The 20,933-nt window shown below is 42.1% G+C and overlaps 2 protein-coding genes across 2 annotated transcripts; both read left to right on the forward strand.

The window, feature by feature from the left end:
• The first annotated feature begins 426 nt into the window (after nt 1–426).
• LOC138653784 (general transcription factor II-I repeat domain-containing protein 2-like) lies at nt 427–2,364 on the forward strand. Its single transcript, XM_069743362.1, has one exon. The coding sequence runs from the start codon at nt 427–429 to the stop codon at nt 2,362–2,364; it is 1,938 nt and encodes a 645-aa protein (XP_069599463.1).
• Nucleotides 2,365–14,081: 11,717 nt separating this feature from the next.
• Nucleotides 14,082–16,019, forward strand: LOC138653779 (general transcription factor II-I repeat domain-containing protein 2-like). Its single transcript, XM_069743356.1, has one exon. The coding sequence runs from the start codon at nt 14,082–14,084 to the stop codon at nt 16,017–16,019; it is 1,938 nt and encodes a 645-aa protein (XP_069599457.1).
• Nucleotides 16,020–20,933: the final 4,914 nt, after the last annotated feature.

Genomic DNA, 20,933 nt, shown 5'->3' on the forward strand with positions numbered 1-20,933 from the left:
TGTGATCAGCTGCAGCGTGATTTCTCATCTTTATTTTACAGCCCGCACAGTGGTATGTATATACCGCACAGCCCGCACAGTGGTCTATCCATCCGGCTGTGCTGTATAGACCACTGTGCGGGCTGTGCTGGATAGACCACTGTGCGGGCTGTGCTGTATAGACCACTGTGCGGGCTGTGCTGGATATACCGCTGTGCGGCCTGTGCTGTATAGACCACTGTGCGGGCTGTGCTGTATAGACCACTGTGCACCCGACTAACCCGTGACGAAAAGAAGACAGCTCTTCTAGAGGTCTACTAAAGTTCTATAGCACAAGGACCAAAAGAAACCTGGAGTTGGCCCTGCTTGCAGACAAATCCACAAATTAAAGAAATAATGACTCAGAGCCTTCTTTTCACCCCACAGTACTGCCCTTTATTGAAGAAGATGGCTAAAAGAAAGAAGGATGAGGAGTATCGTACTTTTCAGCAGGAGTGGACAGACGAATTTGCCTTTGTGGAGAGAGCAGGTTCACCAGTTTGTCTTATATGCAATGATAAAATTGCATCTATGAAGCGGTCAAATATAAAGCGCCACTTTGACACACGCCATGCTTCATTTGCATCGAAATATCCTGAAGGGGACAGCAGGAAGAAAGCCTGTCAAGAGCTGCTGTGCAAAGTGCAAGCTAGTCAGCAGCAACTTCGAGTTTGGACCCAACAAGGTGACTTAAATTCGGCTAGCTTTGTTGGTGCTTTGGCAATTGTCAGAAACGGAAAACCATTCACAGATGGGGAGTATGCCAAAACATTTATGCTTGATGTTGCCAATGAACTTTTTGATGATTTTCCGGATAAAGCCAAGATTATCAAACGGATAAAAGACATGCCTCTGTCAGCAAGAACAGTTCATGACCGTGCCATCATGATGGCAAATCAGATTGAGGCATCCCAAGTGAAGGACATAAATACAGCTCTGTTCTTTTCTCTTGCTTTGGATAAATCAACTGACGTAAGCCATATATCTCAGTTCAGCATCATTGCAAGGTATGCTGTCGGTGACACGTTACATGAGGAAAGTCTTGCTGTTTTGCCTCTGAAAGGGACAACAAGAGGGGATGATTTGTTCAAGTCATTCACTGAGTTCACTAAAGAAAAAAATCTACCAATGCATAAACTTATTTCAGTGTGTACTGATGGTGCTCCAAGCATGGTAGGAAAAAACAAAGGATTTGTAGCGCTTCTTCGTGAACATGAAAAAAGACCTATCCTTAGTTTTCACTGCATCCTACATCAGGAGGCACTTTGTGCTCAGATGTTTGGTGAGCAGCTTGGTGAGGTGATGTCACTTGTCATTCAGGTGGTCAACTTTATTGTTGCCCGTGCTTTAAATGATCGCCAGTTTAAAACACTCCTGGATGAAGTTGGGAATAATTATCCTGGTCTGCTTCTGCACAGCAACGTGCGCTGGCTGTCAAGAGGGAAGGTGCTCAGCCGTTTCGCAGCTTGTCTGAGTGAAATACGAACTTTTCTTGAAATGAAAAACGTTGACCATCCTGAGTTGTCCAACACTGAGTGGCTCCTGAAGTTCTTCTATCTTGTAGATATGACTGAACATCTGAACCAGCTCAATGTGAAAATGCAAGGCGTTGGTAATACAGTTTTATCGCTTCAACAAGCTGTGTTTGCATTTGAAAATAAGCTGGAACTGTTTATCGCAGACATTGAAACAGGTCGTTTAATACACTTTGAAAAACTGGGAGAGTTTAAAGATGCATGCACAGCAAATGACCCTGCACAACATCTTGATATTCAGCAGCTAGCAGGCTTTACATCCAATCTCCTGCAATCATTCAAAGCGCGCTTTGGAGAATTTCGTGAGCACACTCGTCTTTTTAAGTTCATCACTCATCCACATGAGTGTGCACTGGACAGCACTGACCTGAGTTATATCCCTGGTGTCTCCATCAGAGATTTTGAGCTACAAGCTGCTGACCTGAAGGCTTCAGACATGTGGGTGAATAAGTTTAAATCACTTAATGAAGATTTGGAAAAACTTGCACGACAGCAAGCAGAGTTGGCAAGCAAACACAAGTGGAGAGAAATGAAACAACTCCAACATGCAGACCAGCTGATTGTCAAAACTTGGAATGCACTTCCTGTCACATACCAAACACTGCAGTGTGTGGGTATTGCTGTACTGACAATGTTTGGCTCTACCTATGCATGCGAGCAGTCTTTCTCACATCTAAAGCACATCAAGACTAACATACGTTCACGTTTAACGGATGGAAGTCTCAACGCCTGCATGAAGCTAAACCTCACCACGTATGAACCAGATTACAAAGCCATCAGCAAATCCATGCAGCACCAGAAGTCACATTAATGGTAGGAAGTATTCTATTCATCGTTGGTTAGCAACAGCATTAAAACGTTATTATGTTATAAAAAAAAGAGTTCGGAGATTTGTTGTTCTTTAAAATTAAATACAAGTCAATGTGTGCACTTTATGTACAGTGAGACTATTTAATAAAGTTAAATTATTTATTATGCTGGGTGTGCCTGCTTGTATGTACCACTTTAAGTAGTAAATGCTTTAGTTCCCTATGGGTCTGAGCCTCTCTTTTTTGTTCATTTTCTGTAAGACCAACACTTTTAAAAGGGCCACTGACAGATACAATTGCTCCAGCGGTCACTTAGTACACAAAGGAGTGTTCCTCACTGCTGCACTAAGCCACCGCTGGACCTAAACAATAATTCGCTGTAAAATAATAAAATAGACAATTGACATAACTGACAATGCGTTGTGTGACATGTCCAACATTCCAGCTTCTTTCTTCTGCGAATGCCTCAAAGCTGGCATTCTCTCAACATCAGGTGGGAAGAATGCCAGCTTCCAGTCATGCGCAGGAAAAAGAAGAAGCCAGACTGCTGGACTGATGTCATGCATCGCAAGCTCACAATGTAAGTTATTTATTTAATTTTTTACTGCTAATTACCATTGTTTCAGTCCAGTTGTGGCTTTATACAGCAGGGAGGAGCATTCCTTGCTGTACTAAGTGAACATTGGAGCGATTGATCTGTCAATGGCCCTTTAAACATATTGTACGGCTCTCGCGGAATTATATTTCAAAATATGTGGCGTTTACGGTTCTCTTAGCCAAAAAGGTTCCTGACCCCTGGTGTAGGGTATAGAGTGTTGGGATATAGAGTGTAGGGTATAGAGTGTAGGGTATAGAGTGTAGGGTATAGATTGTAGGGTATAGAGTGTAGGGTATAGAGTGTAGGGTATAGAGTATATAGTGTAGGGTATAGAGTGTAGGGTATAGAGTGTAGAGTGTAGGGTATAGAGTGTAGGGTATAGAGTGTAGGGTATAGAGTGTAGGGTATAAAGTGTAGAGTGTAGGTTATAGAGTGTAGGGTATAGAGTGTAGGGTATAGAGTGTAGGGTATAGAGTGTAGAGTGTAGGGTGTAGAGTGTAGAGTGTAGGGTATAGAGTGTAAGGTATAGAGTGTTGGGTATAGAGTGTATGTTATAGAGTGTAGGGTATAGAGTGTAGGGTATAGAGTGTAGGGTATAGAGTGTAGGGTATAAAGTGTAGAGTGTAGGGTATAGAGTGTAGGGTTTAGAGTGTATGTTATAGAGTGTAGGGTATAGAGTGTAGAGTGTAGGGTATAGAGTGTAGGGTATATAGTGTAGGGTATAGAGTGTAGGGTATAGAGTGTAGGGTATAGAGTGTATAGTGTAGGGTATAGAGTGTAGAAAGTAGGGTATAGTGTGTAGGGTATAGAGTGTAGAGTGTAGGGTATAGAGTGTAGGGTATAGAGTGTAGATTGTATGGTATAGAGTGTAGGGTATAGAGTGTATAGTGTAGGGTATAGAGTGTAGAGTGTAGGGTATAGAGTGTAGGGTATAGAGTGTAGGGTATAGAGTGTCGGGTATAGAGTGTAGGGTATAGATTGTAGGGTAAAGAGTGTAGGGTATAGAGTGTAGGGTATAGAGTATATAGTGTAGGGTATAGAGTGTAGGGTATAGAGTGTAGAGTATAGGGTATAGAGTGTAGGGTATAGAGTGTAGAGTGTAGGGTATAGAGTGTAGGGTATAGAGTGTAGAGTGTAGGGTGTAGAGTGGAGAGTGTAGGGTATAGAGTGTAAGGTATAGAGTGTAGGGTATAGAGTGTATGTTATAGAGTGTAGGTATAGAATGTAGGGTATAGAGTGTAGGGTATAGAGTGTAGAAAGTAGGGTATAGTGTGTAGGGTATAGAGTGTAGGGTATAGAGTGTATGGTATAGAGTGTAGAGTGTAGGGTATAGAGTGTAGAAAGTAGGGTATAGTGTGTAGGGTATAGAGTGTAGAGTGTAGGGTATAGAGTGTAGGGTATAGAGTGTAGATTGTATGGTATAGAGTGTAGGGTATAGAGTGTATAGTGTAGGGTATATAGTGTAGAGTGTAGGGTATAGAGTGTAGGGTATAGAGTGTTGGGATATAGAGTGTAGGGTATAGAGTGTAGGGTATAGAGTGTAGGGTATAGATTGTAGGGTATAGAGTGTAGGCTATAGAGTGTAGGGTATAGAGTGTAGAGTGTAGGGTATAGAGTGTAGGTTATAAAGTGTAGAGTGTAGGGTATAGAGTGTAGGGTATAGAGTGTAGGGTATAGAGTGTAGGGTATAAAGTGTAGAGTGTAGGGTATAGAGTGTAGGGTATAGAGTGTAGAGTGTAGGGTGTAGAGTGGAGAGTGTAGGGTATAGAGTGTAAGGTATAGAGTGTAGGGTATAGAGTGTATGTTATAGAGTGTAGGGTATAGAGTGTAGAGTGTAGGGTATAGAGTGTAGGGTATAGAGTGTAGGGTATAGAGTGTAGGGTATAAAGTGTAGAGTGTAGGGTATAGAGTGTAGGGTTTAGAGTGTATGTTATAGAGTGTAGGGTATAGAGTGTAGAGTGTAGGATATAGAGTGTAGAGTGTAGGGTATAGAGTGTAGGGTATATAGTGTAGGGTATAGAGTGTAGGGTATAGAGTGCAGGGTATAGAGTGTAGAGTGTAGGGTATAGAGTGTAGGGTATAGAGTGTAGGGTATAGAGTGTATGGTATAGAGTGTAGGGTGTAGAGTGTATGGTATAGAATGTAGGGTATAGAGTGTAGAGTGTAGGGTATAGAGTGTAGGGTGTAGAGTGTAGGGTATAGAGTGTGGGGTATAGAGTGTAGAGTGTAGGGTATAAAGTGTAGGGTATAGAGTGTAGGGAGTAGGGTATAGAGTGTAGAGTGTAGGGTATAGAGTGTATGGTATAATGTGTAGGGTATAGAGTGTAGGGTGTAGAGTGTAGGGTATAGAGTGTAGGGTATAGAGTATAGGGTATAGAGTGTAGAGTGTAGGGTATATAGTGTAGGGTATAGAGTATAGAGTGTAGGGTATAGAGTGTAGGGTATAGAGTGTAGAGTGTAGAGTGTAAGGTATAGAGTGTAGAGTGTAGGGAATAGAGGGTAGGGTATAGAGTGTATGGTATAGAGTGTAGGGTATAGAGTGTAGGGTATAGAGTGTAGAGTGTAGGGATTAGAGTGTAGGGTATAGAGTGTAGGGTATAGAGTGTAGAGTGTAGGGTATAGAGTGTAGGGTATAGAGTGTACGGTATAGAGTGTTGGGCTATAGAGTGTAGGGTATAGAGTGTAGGGTATACAGTGTAGGGTATAAAGTGTAGAGTGTAGGGTATAGAGTGTAGGGTATAGAGTGTAGGGTATAGAGTGTAGGGTATAGAGTGTAGAGTGTAGGGTATAGAGTGTAGAGTTTAGGTTATAGAGTGTAGGGTATAGAGTGTAGGGTTTAGAGTGTATGGTATAGAGTGTAGGGTATAGAGTGTAGAGTGTAGGGTATAGAGTGTAGGATATAGAGTGTAGGGTATAGAGTGTATGGTATAGAGTGTACGGTATAGAGTGTAGAGTGTAGGGTATAGAGTGTAGGGTATAGATTGTAGGGTATAGAGTGTATTGTATAGGGTATAGAGTGTATGGTGTAGAGTGTAGGGTATAGAGTGTATAGTGTAGGGTATAGAGTGTAGGGTATAGAGTGTAGAGTATAGAGTGTTTGGTATAGAGTGTAGAGTGTAGGGTATAGAGTGTAGGGTATATAGTGTAGGGTATAGAGTGTAGGGTATATAGTGTAGGGTATAGAGTGTAGGGTATACAGTGTAGAGTGTAGGGATTAGAGTGTAGGGTATAGAGTGTAGGGTGTAGAGTGTAGGGTATAGAGTGTAGGGTATAGAGTGTATGGTATAGAGTGTAGGGTATAGAGTGTTGGGTATAGATTGTAGGGTATAGAATGTAGAGTGTAGTGTATAGAGTATAGGGTATAGAGTGTATGGTGTAGAGTGTAGGGTATAGAGTGTATAGTGTAGGGTATAGAGTGCCGGGTATAGAGTGTATGCAATAGAGTGTATGGAATATAGTGTACGGTATAGAGTGTAGGGTATAGAGTGTAGGATATAGAGTGTAGAGTGTAGGGTATAGAGTGTAGGTTATAAAGTGTAGAGTGTAGGGTATAGAGTGTAGGGTATAGAGTGTAGGGTATAGAGTGTAGGGTATAAAGTGTAGAGTGTAGGGTATAGAGTGTAGGGTATAGAGTGTAGAGTGTAGGGTGTAGAGTGGAGAGTGTAGGGTATAGAGTGTAAGGTATAGAGTGTAGGGTATAGAGTGTATGTTATAGAGTGTAGGGTATAGAGTGTAGAGTGTAGGGTATAGAGTGTAGGGTATAGAGTGTTGGGATATAGAGTGTAGGGTATAGAGTGTAGGGTATAGAGTGTAGGGTATAGATTGTAGGGTATAGAGTGTAGGGTATAGAGTGTAGGGTATAGAGTATATAGTGTAGGGTATAGAGTGTAGGTTATAGAGTGTAGAGTGTAGGGTATAGAGTGTAGGGTATAGAGTGTAGGGTATAGAGTGTAGGGTATAAAGTGTAGAGTGTAGGGTATAGAGTGTAGGGTATAGAGTGTAGAGTGTAGGGTGTAGAGTGGAGAGTGTAGGGTATAGAGTGTAAGGTATAGAGTGTAGGGTATAGAGTGTATGTTATAGAGTCTAGGGTATAGAGTGTAGAGTGTAGGGTATAGAGTGTAGGGTATAGAGTGTAGGGTATAAAGTCTAGAGTGTAGGGTATAGAGTGTAGGGTTTAGAGTGTATGTTATAGAGTGTAGGGTATAGAGTGTAGAGTGTAGGATATAGAGTGTAGAGTGTAGAGTATAGAGTGTAGGGTATATAGTGTAGGGTATAGAGTGTAGGGTATAGAGTGTAGGGTATAGAGTGTAGAGTGTAGGGTATAGAGTGTAGGGTATAGAGTGTAGAGTGTAGGGTATAGAGTGTATGGTATAGAGTGTAGGGTGTAGAGTGTATGGTATAGAGTGTAGGGTATAGAGTGTAGAGTGTAGGGTATAAAGTGTAGGGTATAGAGTGTAGGGTGTAGGGTATAGAGTGTAGAGTGTAGGGTATAGAGTGTATGGTATAATGTGTAGGGTATAGAGTGTAGGGTGTAGAGTATAGGGTATAGAGTGTAGGGTATAGAGTGTAGGGTATAGAGTGTAGGGTATAGAGTGTAGGGTATAGTGTGTAGAGTGTAGGGTATAGAGTGTATGGTATAGAGTGTAGGGTGTAGAGTGTATAGTATAGAGTGTAGAGTGTAGGGTATAGAGTGTAGAGTGTGGGGTATAGAGTGTAGAGTGTAGGGTATAGAGTGTATGATATAGAGTGTATAGTATAGATTGCAGGGTATAGAGTGTAGGGCATAGAGTGTAGGGTATAGAGTGTAGAGTGTAGGGTACAGAGTGTAGGGTATAGAGTGTATGGTATAGAGTGTATGGTATAGATTGTAGGGTATAGAGTGTAGGGTATAGAGTGTAGAGTGTAGGGTATAGAGTGTAGAAAGTAGGGTATAGTGTGTAGGGTATAGAGTGTAGAGTGTAGGGTATAGAGTGTAGGGTTTAGAGTTTAGGGTATAGAGTGTAGGGTATAGAGTGTAGAGTGTAGGGTATAGAGTGTATGGTATAGGGTGTAGGGTATAGAGTGTAGGGTATAGAGTGTAGGGTATAGAGTGTAGGGTATAGAGTGTAGAGTGTAGGGTATAGAGTTTAGGGTATAGAGTGTATGGTATAGAGTGTAGAGTGTAGGGTATAGAGTGTATAGTGTATGGTATAGAGTGTAGGGAATAGAGTGTAGATTGTATGGTGTAGAGTGTATGGTATAGAGTGTAGGGTATAGAGTGTAGAGTATAGAGTGTAGGGTATAGAGTGTAGGGTATAGAGTGTAGGGTATAGAATGTATGGTATAGAGTGTAGGGAATAGAGTGTAGAGTGTAGGGTATAGAGTGTATGGTGTAGAGTGTAGGGTATAGAGTGTATAGTGTAGGGTATAGAGTGCAGGGTATAGAGTGTATGGAATAGAGTGTATGGAATATAGTGTACGGTGTAGAGTGTAGGGTATAGAGTGTAGGGTATAGAGCGTATGGTGTAGGGTATAGATTGTAGGGTATAGAGTGTAGGGTATAGAGTGTAGAGTGTAGGGTATAGAGTGCATGATATAGAGGGTAGGGTGTAGAGTGTATGGTATAGAGTGTACAGTATAGAGTGTATGGTATAGAGTGTAGAGTGTAGGATATAGAGTTTATGGTATAGAGTGTAGGGTGTAGTGTGTATGGTATAGAGTGTACGGTATAGAGTGTATGATATATAGTGTATGGTATATAGTGTAGGGTATAGAGTGTTTGGTATAGAGTGTAAGGTATAGAGTGTAGAGAGTAGGGTATAGATTTTAGAGTGTAGAGTGTAGGGTATAGAGTGTAGGGTATAGAGTGTATGGAATAGAGTGTATGGTATAGAGTGTAGGGTGTAGAGTGTAGGGTATAGTGTGTAGAGTGTAGGGTATAGAGTGTAGGGTATAGAGTGTAGGGTATAGAGTGTATGGTATAGAGTGTAGGGTATAGAGTGTATGGTATAGATTGCAGGGTATAGAGTGTAGGGTATAGAGTGTAGGGTATAGTGTGTAGAGTGTAGGGTATAGAGTGTAGGGTATAGAGTGTAGGGTATAGAGTGTATGGTATAGAGTGTATGGTATAGATTGTAGGGTATAGAGTGTAGGGTATAGAGTGTAGAGTGTAGGGTATAGAGTGTAGAAAGTAGGGTATAGTGTGTAGGGTATAGAGTGTAGAGTGTAGGGTATAGAGTGTAGGGTATAGAGTGTAGATTGTATGGTATAGAGTGTAGGGTATAGAGTGTAAAGTGTAGGGTATAGAGTGTAGAGTGTAGGGTATGGAGTGTAGGGTATAGAGTGTTGGGATATAGAGTGTAGGGTATAGAGTGTAGGGTATAGATTGTAGGGTATAGAGTGTAGGGTATAGAGTGTAGGGTATAGAGTATATAGTGTAGGGTATAGAGTGTAGGGTATAGAGTGTAGAGTGTAGGGTATAGAGTGTAGGGTATAGAGTGTAGGGTATAGAGTGTAGGGTATAAAGTGTAGAGTGTAGGGTATAGAGTGTAGGGTATAGAGTGTAGGGTATAGAGTGTAGGGTATAGAGTGTAGAGTGTAGGGTGTAGAGTGTAGAGTGTAGGGTATAGAGTGTAAGGTATAGAGTGTTGGGTATAGAGTGTATGTTATAGAGTGTAGGGTATAGAGTGTAGGGTATAGAGTGTAGGGTATAGAGTGTAGGGTATAAAGTGTAGAGTGTAGAGTATAGAATGTAGGGTTTAGAGTGTATGTTATAGAGTGTAGGGTATAGAGTGTAGAGTGTAGGGTATAGAGTGTAGGGTATATAGTGTAGGGTATAGAGTGTAGGGTATAGAGTGTAGGGTATAGAGTGTAGAGTGTAGGGTATAGAGTGTAGAAAGTAGGGTATAGTGTGTAGGGTATAGAGTGTAGAGTGTAGGGTATAGAGTGTAGGGTATAGAGTGTTGGGATATAGAGTGTAGGGTATAGAGTGTCGGGTATAGAGTGTAGGGTATAGATTGTAGGGTAAAGAGTGTAGGGTATAGAGTGTAGGGTATAGAGTATATAGTGTAGGGTATAGAGTGTAGGGTATAGAGTGTAGAGTGTAGGGTATAGAGTGTAGGGTATAGAGTGTAGGGTATAGAGTGTAGGGTATAAAGTGTAGAGTGTAGGGTATAGAGTGTAGGGTATAGAGTGTAGAGTGTAGAGTGTAGGGTATAGAGTGTAAGGTATAGAGTGTAGGGTATAGAGTGTAGGGTATAGAGTGTAGGGTATAGAGTGTATGGTATAGAGTGTAGAGTGTAGGGTATAGAGTGTAGAAAGTAAGGTATAGTGTGTAGGGTATAGAGTGTAGAGTGTAGGGTATAGAGTGTAGGGTAGAGAGTGTAGATTGTACGGTATAGAGTGTAGGGTATAGAGTGTATAGTGTAGGGTATATAGTGTAGAGTGTAGGGTATAGAGTGTAGGGTATAGAGTGTTGGGATATAGAGTGTAGGGTATAGAGTGTAGGGTATAGATTGTAGGGTATAGATTGTAGGGTATAGAGTGTCGGGTATAGAGTGTAGGGTATAGAGTATATAGTGTAGGGTATAGAGTGTAGGTTATAGAGTGTAGAGTGTAGGGTATAGAGTGTAGGGTATAGAGTGTAGGGTATAGAGTGTAGGGTATAAAGTGTAGAGTGTAGGGTATAGAGTGTAGGGTATAGAGTGTAGAGTGTAGGGTGTAGATTGGAGAGTGTAGGGTATAGAGTGTAAGGTATAGAGTGTAGGGTATAGAGTGTATGTTATAGAGTCTAGGGTATAGAGTGTAGAGTGTAGGGTATAGAGTGTAGGGTATAGAGTGTAGGGTATAGAGTGTAGGGTATAAAGTCTAGAGTGTAGGGTATAGAGTGTAGGGTTTAGAGTGTATGTTATAGAGTGTAGGGTATAGAGTGTAGAGTGTAGGATATAGAGTGTAGAGTGTAGGGTATAGAGTGTAGGGTATATAGTGTAGGGTATAGAGTGTAGGGTATAGAGTGTAGGGTATAGAGTGTAGAGTGTAGGGTATAGAGTGTAGGGTATAGAGTGTAGAGTGTAGGGTATAAAGTGTAGGGTATAGAGTGTAGGGTGTAGGGTATAGAGTGTAGAGTGTAGGGTATAGAGTGTATGGTATAGAGTGTAGGGTGTAGAGTGTATGGTATAGAGTGTAGGATATAGAGTGTAGAGTGTAGGGTATAAAGTGTAGGGTATAGAGTGTAGGGTGTAGGGTATAGAGAGTAGAGTGTAGGGTATAGAGTGTATGGTATAATGTGTAGGGTATAGAGTGTAGGGTGTAGAGTGTAGGGTATAGAGTGTAGGGTATAGAGTGTAGGGTATAGAGTGTAGGGAATAGAGTGTAGGGTATAGTGTGTAGAGTGTAGGGTATAGAGTGTATGGTATAGAGTGTAGGGTGTAGAGTGTATAGTATAGAGTGTAGAGTGTAGGGTATAGAGTGTAGAGTGTGGGGTATAGAGTGTAGAGTGTAGGGTATAGAGTGTATGATATAGAGTGTAGGGTATAGAGTGTATAGTATAGATTGCAGGGTATAGAGTGTAGGGTATAGAGTGTAGGGTATAGAGTGTAGAGTGTAGGGTACAGAGTGTAGGGTATAGAGTGTATGGTATAGAGTGTATGGTATAGATTGTAGGGTATAGAGTGTAGGGTATAGAGTGTAGAGTGTAGGGTATAGAGTGTAGAAAGTAGGGTATAGTGTGTAGGGTATAGAGTGTAGAGTGTAGGGTATAGAGTGTAGGGTTTAGAGTGTAGGGTATAGAGTGTAGGGTATAGAGTGTAGAGTGTAGGGTATAGAGTGTATGGTATAGGGTGTAGGGTATAGAGTATAGGGTATAGAGTGTAGGGTATAGAGTGTAGGGTATAGAGTGTAGAGTGTAGGGTATAGAGTTTAGGGTATAGAGTGTATGGTATAGAGTGTAGAGTGTAGGGTATAGAGTGTATAGTGTAGGGTATAGAGTGTAGGGTATAGAGTGTAGGGTATATAGCGTATGGTATAGAGTGTAGGGAATAGAGTGTAGATTGTATGGTGTAGAGTGTATGGTATAGAGTGTAGGTTATAGAGTGTAGAGTATAGAGTGTAGGGTATAGAGTGTAGGGTATAGAGTGTAGGGTATAGAATGTATGGTATAGATTGTAGGGAATAGAGTGTAGAGTGTAGGGTATAGAGTGTATGGTGTAGAGTGTAGGGTATAGAGTGTATAGTGTAGGGTATAGAGTGCAGGGTATAGAGTGTATGGAATAGAGTGTATGGAATATAGTGTACGGTATAGAGTGTAGAGTGTAGGGTATAGAGTGTAGGGTATAGAGCGTATGGTGTAGGGTATAGATTGTAGGGTATAGAGTGTAGAGTGTAGGGTATAGAGTGCATGATATAGAGAGTAGGGTGTAGAGTGTATGGTATAGAGTGTACAGTATAGAGTGTATGGTGTAGAGTGTAGGATATAGAGTGTATGGTATAGAGTGTAGGGTGTAGAGTGTATAGTATAGAGTGTAGGGTACAGAGTGTAGAGTGTAGGGTATAGAGTGTAGGGTATAGTGTGTATGGTATAGAGTGTACGGTATAGAGTGTATGATATAGAGTGTATGGTATATAGTGTAGGGTATAGAGTGTTTGGTATAGAGTGTAAGGTATAGAGTGTAGAGAGTAGGGTATAGATTTTAGAGTGTAGAGTGTAGGGTATAGAGTGTAGGGTATAGAGTGTAGGGTATAGTGTGTAGAGTGTAGGGTATAGAGTGTAGGGTATAGAGTGTAGGGTATAGAGTGTATGGTATAGAGTGTAGGGTATAGAGTGTATGGTATAGATTGCAGGGTATAGAGTGTAGGGTATAGAGTGTAGGGTATAGTGTGTAGAGTGTAGGGTATAGAGTGTAGGGTATAGAGTGTAGGGTATAGAGTGTGTGGTATAGAGTGTATGGTATAGATTGTAGGGTATAGAGTGTAGGGTATAGAGTGTAGAGTGTAGGGTATAGAGTGTAGAAAGTAGGGTATAGTGTGTAGGGTATAGAGTGTAGAGTGTAGGGTATAGAGTGTAGGGTATAGAGTGTAGATTGTATGGTATAGAGTGTAGGGTATAGAGTGTATAGTGTAGGGTATAGAGTGTAGAGTGTAGGGTATAGAGTGTAGGGCAGGGGTCGGGAACCTATGGCTCGCGAGCCAGATATGGCTCTTTTGATGGCCGTATCTGGCTCGCAGACAAGGGGCCCGGGGCCGGCAAGTCAGACGCCCCTGGTCACCGCACTATGTCCGCCTCCTGCTCCCGCACACTTCCGTCACTTACTTCTATCTATAGATAAGCAGCAGTGCGCAGGCTCAGTGACGCTGCAGAGCGGCTCCTCCCATCCATAGCAGGGGGTGGCTCTCTGTATCCGCCGCCACGCCCCTGACATGCCCACTACACAAGCATCGCGTGCGGATGCTTTCTTCAGTTCCCATGTTTCCGGCGGTGCCCGGAAGCGGCAGCACCTGTTTCCATAGTGACCCGCGGCCGTCCTAGCCATGTCCTGTCACGCACTGCGGCTCCGACTCTGCCGCCTGTCCCCGGCCCTCAGGGGCCCCCGCAGGAGCCTTCATTATGTCCAGGGCCAGAACCCCGACCCCTAAACCAAGGAGTACTTCTACTACAACGACCACCAGGGACAGGTACGGGGGCACAGTGCAGCAGGAGCTCGGGCCCCTGGGGCCCATAGCTGTGATCAGCTGCAGCGTGATTTCTCATCTTTATTTTACAGCCCGCACAGTGGTATGTATATACCGCACAGCCCGCACAGTGGTCTATCCATCCGGCTGTGCTGTATAGACCACTGTGCGGGCTGTGCTGGATAGACCACTGTGCGGGCTGTGCTGTATAGACCACTGTGCGGGCTGTGCTGGATATACCGCTGTGCGGCCTGTGCTGTATAGACCACTGTGCGGGCTGTGCTGTATAGACCACTGTGCACCCGACTAACCCGTGACGAAAAGAAGACAGCTCTTCTAGAGGTCTACTAAAGTTCTATAGCACAAGGACCAAAAGAAACCTGGAGTTGGCCCTGCTTGCAGACAAATCCACAAATTAAAGAAATAATGACTCAGAGCCTTCTTTTCACCCCACAGTACTGCCCTTTATTGAAGAAGATGGCTAAAAGAAAGAAGGATGAGGAGTATCGTACTTTTCAGCAGGAGTGGACAGACGAATTTGCCTTTGTGGAGAGAGCAGGTTCACCAGTTTGTCTTATATGCAATGATAAAATTGCATCTATGAAGCGGTCAAATATAAAGCGCCACTTTGACACACGCCATGCTTCATTTGCATCGAAATATCCTGAAGGGGACAGCAGGAAGAAAGCCTGTCAAGAGCTGCTGTGCAAAGTGCAAGCTAGTCAGCAGCAACTTCGAGTTTGGACCCAACAAGGTGACTTAAATTCGGCTAGCTTTGTTGGTGCTTTGGCAATTGTCAGAAACGGAAAACCATTCACAGATGGGGAGTATGCCAAAACATTTATGCTTGATGTTGCCAATGAACTTTTTGATGATTTTCCGGATAAAGCCAAGATTATCAAACGGATAAAAGACATGCCTCTGTCAGCAAGAACAGTTCATGACCGTGCCATCATGATGGCAAATCAGATTGAGGCATCCCAAGTGAAGGACATAAATACAGCTCTGTTCTTTTCTCTTGCTTTGGATAAATCAACTGACGTAAGCCATATATCTCAGTTCAGCATCATTGCAAGGTATGCTGTCGGTGACACGTTACATGAGGAAAGTCTTGCTGTTTTGCCTCTGAAAGGGACAACAAGAGGGGATGATTTGTTCAAGTCATTCACTGAGTTCACTAAAGAAAAAAATCTACCAATGCATAAACTTATTTCAGTGTGTACTGATGGTGCTCCAAGCATGGTAGGAAAAAACAAAGGATTTGTAGCGCTTCTTCGTGAACATGAAAAAAGACCTATCCTTAGTTTTCACTGCATCCTACATCAGGAGGCACTTTGTGCTCAGATGTTTGGTGAGCAGCTTGGTGAGGTGATGTCACTTGTCATTCAGGTGGTCAACTTTATTGTTGCCCGTGCTTTAAATGATCGCCAGTTTAAAACACTCCTGGATGAAGTTGGGAATAATTATCCTGGTCTGCTTCTGCACAGCAACGTGCGCTGGCTGTCAAGAGGGAAGGTGCTCAGCCGTTTCGCAGCTTGTCTGAGTGAAATACGAACTTTTCTTGAAATGAAAAACGTTGACCATCCTGAGTTGTCCAACACTGAGTGGCTCCTGAAGTTCTTCTATCTTGTAGATATGACTGAACATCTGAACCAGCTCAATGTGAAAATGCAAGGCGTTGGTAATACAGTTTTATCGCTTCAACAAGCTGTGTTTGCATTTGAAAATAAGCTGGAACTGTTTATCGCAGACATTGAAACAGGTCGTTTAATACACTTTGAAAAACTGGGAGAGTTTAAAGATGCATGCACAGCAAATGACCCTGCACAACATCTTGATATTCAGCAGCTAGCAGGCTTTACATCCAATCTCCTGCAATCATTCAAAGCGCGCTTTGGAGAATTTCGTGAGCACACTCGTCTTTTTAAGTTCATCACTCATCCACATGAGTGTGCACTGGACAGCACTGACCTGAGTTATATCCCTGGTGTCTCCATCAGAGATTTTGAGCTACAAGCTGCTGACCTGAAGGCTTCAGACATGTGGGTGAATAAGTTTAAATCACTTAATGAAGATTTGGAAAAACTTGCACGACAGCAAGCAGAGTTGGCAAGCAAACACAAGTGGAGAGAAATGAAACAACTCCAACATGCAGACCAGCTGATTGTCAAAACTTGGAATGCACTTCCTGTCACATACCAAACACTGCAGTGTGTGGGTATTGCTGTACTGACAATGTTTGGCTCTACCTATGCATGCGAGCAGTCTTTCTCACATCTAAAGCACATCAAGACTAACATACGTTCACGTTTAACGGATGGAAGTCTCAACGCCTGCATGAAGCTAAACCTCACCACGTATGAACCAGATTACAAAGCCATCAGCAAATCCATGCAGCACCAGAAGTCACATTAATGGTAGGAAGTATTCTATTCATCGTTGGTTAGCAACAGCATTAAAACGTTATTATGTTATAAAAAAAAGAGTTCGGAGATTTGTTGTTCTTTAAAATTAAATACAAGTCAATGTGTGCACTTTATGTACAGTGAGACTATTTAATAAAGTTAAATTATTTATTATGCTGGGTGTGCCTGCTTGTATGTACCACTTTAAGTAGTAAATGCTTTAGTTCCCTATGGGTCTGAGCCTCTCTTTTTTGTTCATTTTCTGTAAGACCAACACTTTTAAAAGGGCCACTGACAGATACAATTGCTCCAGCGGTCACTTAGTACACAAAGGAGTGTTCCTCACTGCTGCACTAAGCCACCGCTGGACCTAAACAATAATTCGCTGTAAAATAATAAAATAGACAATTGACATAACTGACAATGCGTTGTGTGACATGTCCAACATTCCAGCTTCTTTCTTCTGCGAATGCCTCAAAGCTGGCATTCTCTCAACATCAGGTGGGAAGAATGCCAGCTTCCAGTCATGCGCAGGAAAAAGAAGAAGCCAGACTGCTGGACTGATGTCATGCATCGCAAGCTCACAATGTAAGTTATTTATTTAATTTTTTACTGCTAATTACCATTGTTTCAGTCCAGTTGTGGCTTTATACAGCAGGGAGGAGCATTCCTTGCTGTACTAAGTGAACATTGGAGCGATTGATCTGTCAATGGCCCTTTAAACATATTGTACGGCTCTCGCGGAATTATATTTCAAAATATGTGGCGTTTACGGTTCTCTTAGCCAAAAAGGTTCCTGACCCCTGGTGTAGGGTATAGAGTGTTGGGATATAGAGTGTAGGGTATAGAGTGTAGGGTATAGAGTGTAGGGTATAGATTGTAGGGTATAGAGTGTAGGGTATAGAGTGTAGGGTATAGAGTATATAGTGTAGGGTATAGAGTGTAGGGTATAGAGTGTAGAGTGTAGGGTATAGAGTGTAGGGTATAGAGTGTAGGGTATAGAGTGTAGGGTATAAAGTGTAGAGTGTAGGTTATAGAGTGTAGGGTATAGAGTGTAGGGTATAGAGTGTAGGGTATAGAGTGTAGAGTGTAGGGTGTAGAGTGTAGAGTGTAGGGTATAGAGTGTAAGGTATAGAGTGTTGGGTATAGAGTGTATGTTATAGAGTGTAGGGTATAGAGTGTAGGGTATAGAGTGTAGGGTATAGAGTGTAGGGTATAAAGTGTAGAGTGTAGGGTATAGAGTGTAGGGTTTAGAGTGTATGTTATAGAGTGTAGGGTATAGAGTGTAGAGTGTAGGGTATAGAGTGTAGGGTATATAGTGTAGGGTATAGAGTGTAGGGTATAGAGTGTAGGGTATAGAGTGTATAGTGTAGGGTATAGAGTGTAGAAAGTAGGGTATAGTGTGTAGGGTATAGAGTGTAGAGTGTAGGGTATAGAGTGTAGGGTATAGAGTGTAGATTGTATGGTATAGAGTGTAGGGTATAGAGTGTATAGTGTAGGGTATAGAGTGTAGAGTGTAGGGTATAGAGTGTAGGGTATAGAGTGTAGGGTATAGAGTGTCGGGTATAGAGTGTAGGGTATAGATTGTAGGGTAAAGAGTGTAGGGTATAGAGTGTAGGGTATAGAGTATATAGTGTAGGGTATAGAGTGTAGGGTATAGAGTGTAGAGTATAGGGTATAGAGTGTAGGGTATAGAGTGTAGAGTGTAGGGTATAGAGTGTAGGGTATAGAGTGTAGAGTGTAGGGTGTAGAGTGGAGAGTGTAGGGTATAGAGTGTAAGGTATAGAGTGTAGGGTATAGAGTGTATGTTATAGAGTGTAGGTATAGAATGTAGGGTATAGAGTGTAGGGTATAGAGTGTAGAAAGTAGGGTATAGTGTGTAGGGTATAGAGTGTAGGGTATAGAGTGTATGGTATAGAGTGTAGAGTGTAGGGTATAGAGTGTAGAAAGTAGGGTATAGTGTGTAGGGTATAGAGTGTAGAGTGTAGGGTATAGAGTGTAGGGTATAGAGTGTAGATTGTATGGTATAGAGTGTAGGGTATAGAGTGTATAGTGTAGGGTATATAGTGTAGAGTGTAGGGTATAGAGTGTAGGGTATAGAGTGTTGGGATATAGAGTGTAGGGTATAGAGTGTAGGGTATAGAGTGTAGGGTATAGATTGTAGGGTATAGAGTGTAGGCTATAGAGTGTAGGGTATAGAGTGTAGAGTGTAGGGTATAGAGTGTAGGTTATAAAGTGTAGAGTGTAGGGTATAGAGTGTAGGGTATAGAGTGTAGGGTATAGAGTGTAGGGTATAAAGTGTAGAGTGTAGGGTATAGAGTGTAGGGTATAGAGTGTAGAGTGTAGGGTGTAGAGTGGAGAGTGTAGGGTATAGAGTGTAAGGTATAGAGTGTAGGGTATAGAGTGTATGTTATAGAGTGTAGGGTATAGAGTGTAGAGTGTAGGGTATAGAGTGTAGGGTATAGAGTGTAGGGTATAGAGTGTAGGGTATAAAGTGTAGAGTGTAGGGTATAGAGTGTAGGGTTTAGAGTGTATGTTATAGAGTGTAGGGTATAGAGTGTAGAGTGTAGGATATAGAGTGTAGAGTGTAGGGTATAGAGTGTAGGGTATATAGTGTAGGGTATAGAGTGTAGGGTATAGAGTGCAGGGTATAGAGTGTAGAGTGTAGGGTATAGAGTGTAGGGTATAGAGTGTAGGGTATAGAGTGTATGGTATAGAGTGTAGGGTGTAGAGTGTATGGTATAGAATGTAGGGTATAGAGTGTAGAGTGTAGGGTATAGAGTGTAGGGTGTAGAGTGTAGGGTATAGAGTGTGGGGTATAGAGTGTAGAGTGTAGGGTATAAAGTGTAGGGTATAGAGTGTAGGGAGTAGGGTATAGAGTGTAGAGTGTAGGGTATAGAGTGTATGGTATAATGTGTAGGGTATAGAGTGTAGGGTGTAGAGTGTAGGGTATAGAGTGTAGGGTATAGAGTATAGGGTATAGAGTGTAGAGTGTAGGGTATATAGTGTAGGGTATAGAGTATAGAGTGTAGGGTATAGAGTGTAGGGTATAGAGTGTAGAGTGTAGAGTGTAAGGTATAGAGTGTAGAGTGTAGGGTATAGAGGGTAGGGTATAGAGTGTATGGTATAGAGTGTAGGGTATAGAGTGTAGGGTATAGAGTGTAGAGTGTAGGGATTAGAGTGTAGGGTATAGAGTGTAGGGTATAGAGTGTAGAGTGTAGGGTATAGAGTGTAGGGTATAGAGTGTACGGTATAGAGTGTTGGGCTATAGAGTGTAGGGTATAGAGTGTAGGGTATACAGTGTAGGGTATAAAGTGTAGAGTGTAGGGTATAGAGTGTAGGGTATAGAGTGTAGGGTATAGAGTGTAGGGTATAGAGTGTAGAGTGTAGGGTATAGAGTGTAGAGTTTAGGTTATAGAGTGTAGGGTATAGAGTGTAGGGTTTAGAGTGTATGGTATAGAGTGTAGGGTATAGAGTGTAGAGTGTAGGGTATAGAGTGTAGGATATAGAGTGTAGGGTATAGAGTGTATGGTATAGAGTGTACGGTATAGAGTGTAGAGTGTAGGGTATAGAGTGTAGGGTATAGATTGTAGGGTATAGAGTGTATTGTATAGGGTATAGAGTGTATGGTGTAGAGTGTAGGGTATAGAGTGTATAGTGTAGGGTATAGAGTGTAGGGTATAGAGTGTAGAGTATAGAGTGTTTGGTATAGAGTGTAGAGTGTAGGGTATAGAGTGTAGGGTATATAGTGTAGTTTATAGAGTGTAGGGTATATAGTGTAGGGTATAGAGTGTAGGGTATACAGTGTAGAGTGTAGGGATTAGAGTGTAGGGTATAGAGTGTAGGGTGTAGAGTGTAGGGTATAGAGTGTAGGGTATAGAGTGTATGGTATAGAGTGTAGGGTATAGAGTGTTGGGTATAGATTGTAGGGTATAGAATGTAGAGTGTAGTGTATAGAGTATAGGGTATAGAGTGTATGGTGTAGAGTGTAGGGTATAGAGTGTATAGTGTAGGGTATAGAGTGCCGGGTATAGAGTGTATGCAATAGAGTGTATGGAATATAGTGTACGGTATAGAGTGTAGGGTATAGAGTGTAGGATATAGAGTGTAGAGTGTAGGGTATAGAGTGTAGGTTATAAAGTGTAGAGTGTAGGGTATAGAGTGTAGGGTATAGAGTGTAGGGTATAGAGTGTAGGGTATAAAGTGTAGAGTGTAGGGTATAGAGTGTAGGGTATAGAGTGTAGAGTGTAGGGTGTAGAGTGGAGAGTGTAGGGTATAGAGTGTAAGGTATAGAGTGTAGGGTATAGAGTGTATGTTATAGAGTGTAGGGTATAGAGTGTAGAGTGTAGGGTATAGAGTGTAGGGTATAGAGTGTAGGGTATAGAGTGTAGGGTATAAAGTGTAGAGTGTAGGGTATAGAGTGTAGGGTTTAGAGTGTATGTTATAGAGTGTAGGGTATAGAGTGTAGAGTGTAGGATATAGAGTGTAGAGTGTAGGGTATAGAGTGTAGGGTATATAGTGTAGGGTATAGAGTGTAGGGTATAGAGTGCAGGGTATAGAGTGTAGAGTGTAGGGTATAGAGTGTAGGGTATAGAGTGTAGGGTATAGAGTGTATGGTATAGAGTGTAGGGTGTAGAGTGTATGGTATAGAATGTAGGGTATAGAGTGTAGAGTGTAGGGTATAGAGTGTAGGGTGTAGAGTGTAGGGTATAGAGTGTGGGGTATAGAGTGTAGAGTGTAGGGTATAAAGTGTAGGGTATAGAGTGTAGGGAGTAGGGTATAGAGTGTAGAGTGTAGGGTATAGAGTGTATGGTATAATGTGTAGGGTATAGAGTGTAGGGTGTAGAGTGTAGGGTATAGAGTGTAGGGTATAGAGTATAGGGTATAGAGTGTAGAGTGTAGGGTATATAGTGTAGGGTATAGA

Source organism: Ranitomeya imitator, unplaced genomic scaffold (assembly GCF_032444005.1).
Source record: "Ranitomeya imitator isolate aRanImi1 unplaced genomic scaffold, aRanImi1.pri SCAFFOLD_34, whole genome shotgun sequence".
In the NCBI taxonomy this organism is placed as follows: domain Eukaryota; kingdom Metazoa; phylum Chordata; class Amphibia; order Anura; family Dendrobatidae; genus Ranitomeya; species Ranitomeya imitator.

What these genes read in the sequence shown, in the direction of transcription:
- LOC138653779 (XM_069743356.1), top strand. Translation starts at nt 14,082, where the DNA reads ATGGCTAAAAGAAAGAAGGATGAGGAGTATCGTACTTTTCAGCAGGAG.
- LOC138653784 (XM_069743362.1), top strand. Translation starts at nt 427, where the DNA reads ATGGCTAAAAGAAAGAAGGATGAGGAGTATCGTACTTTTCAGCAGGAG.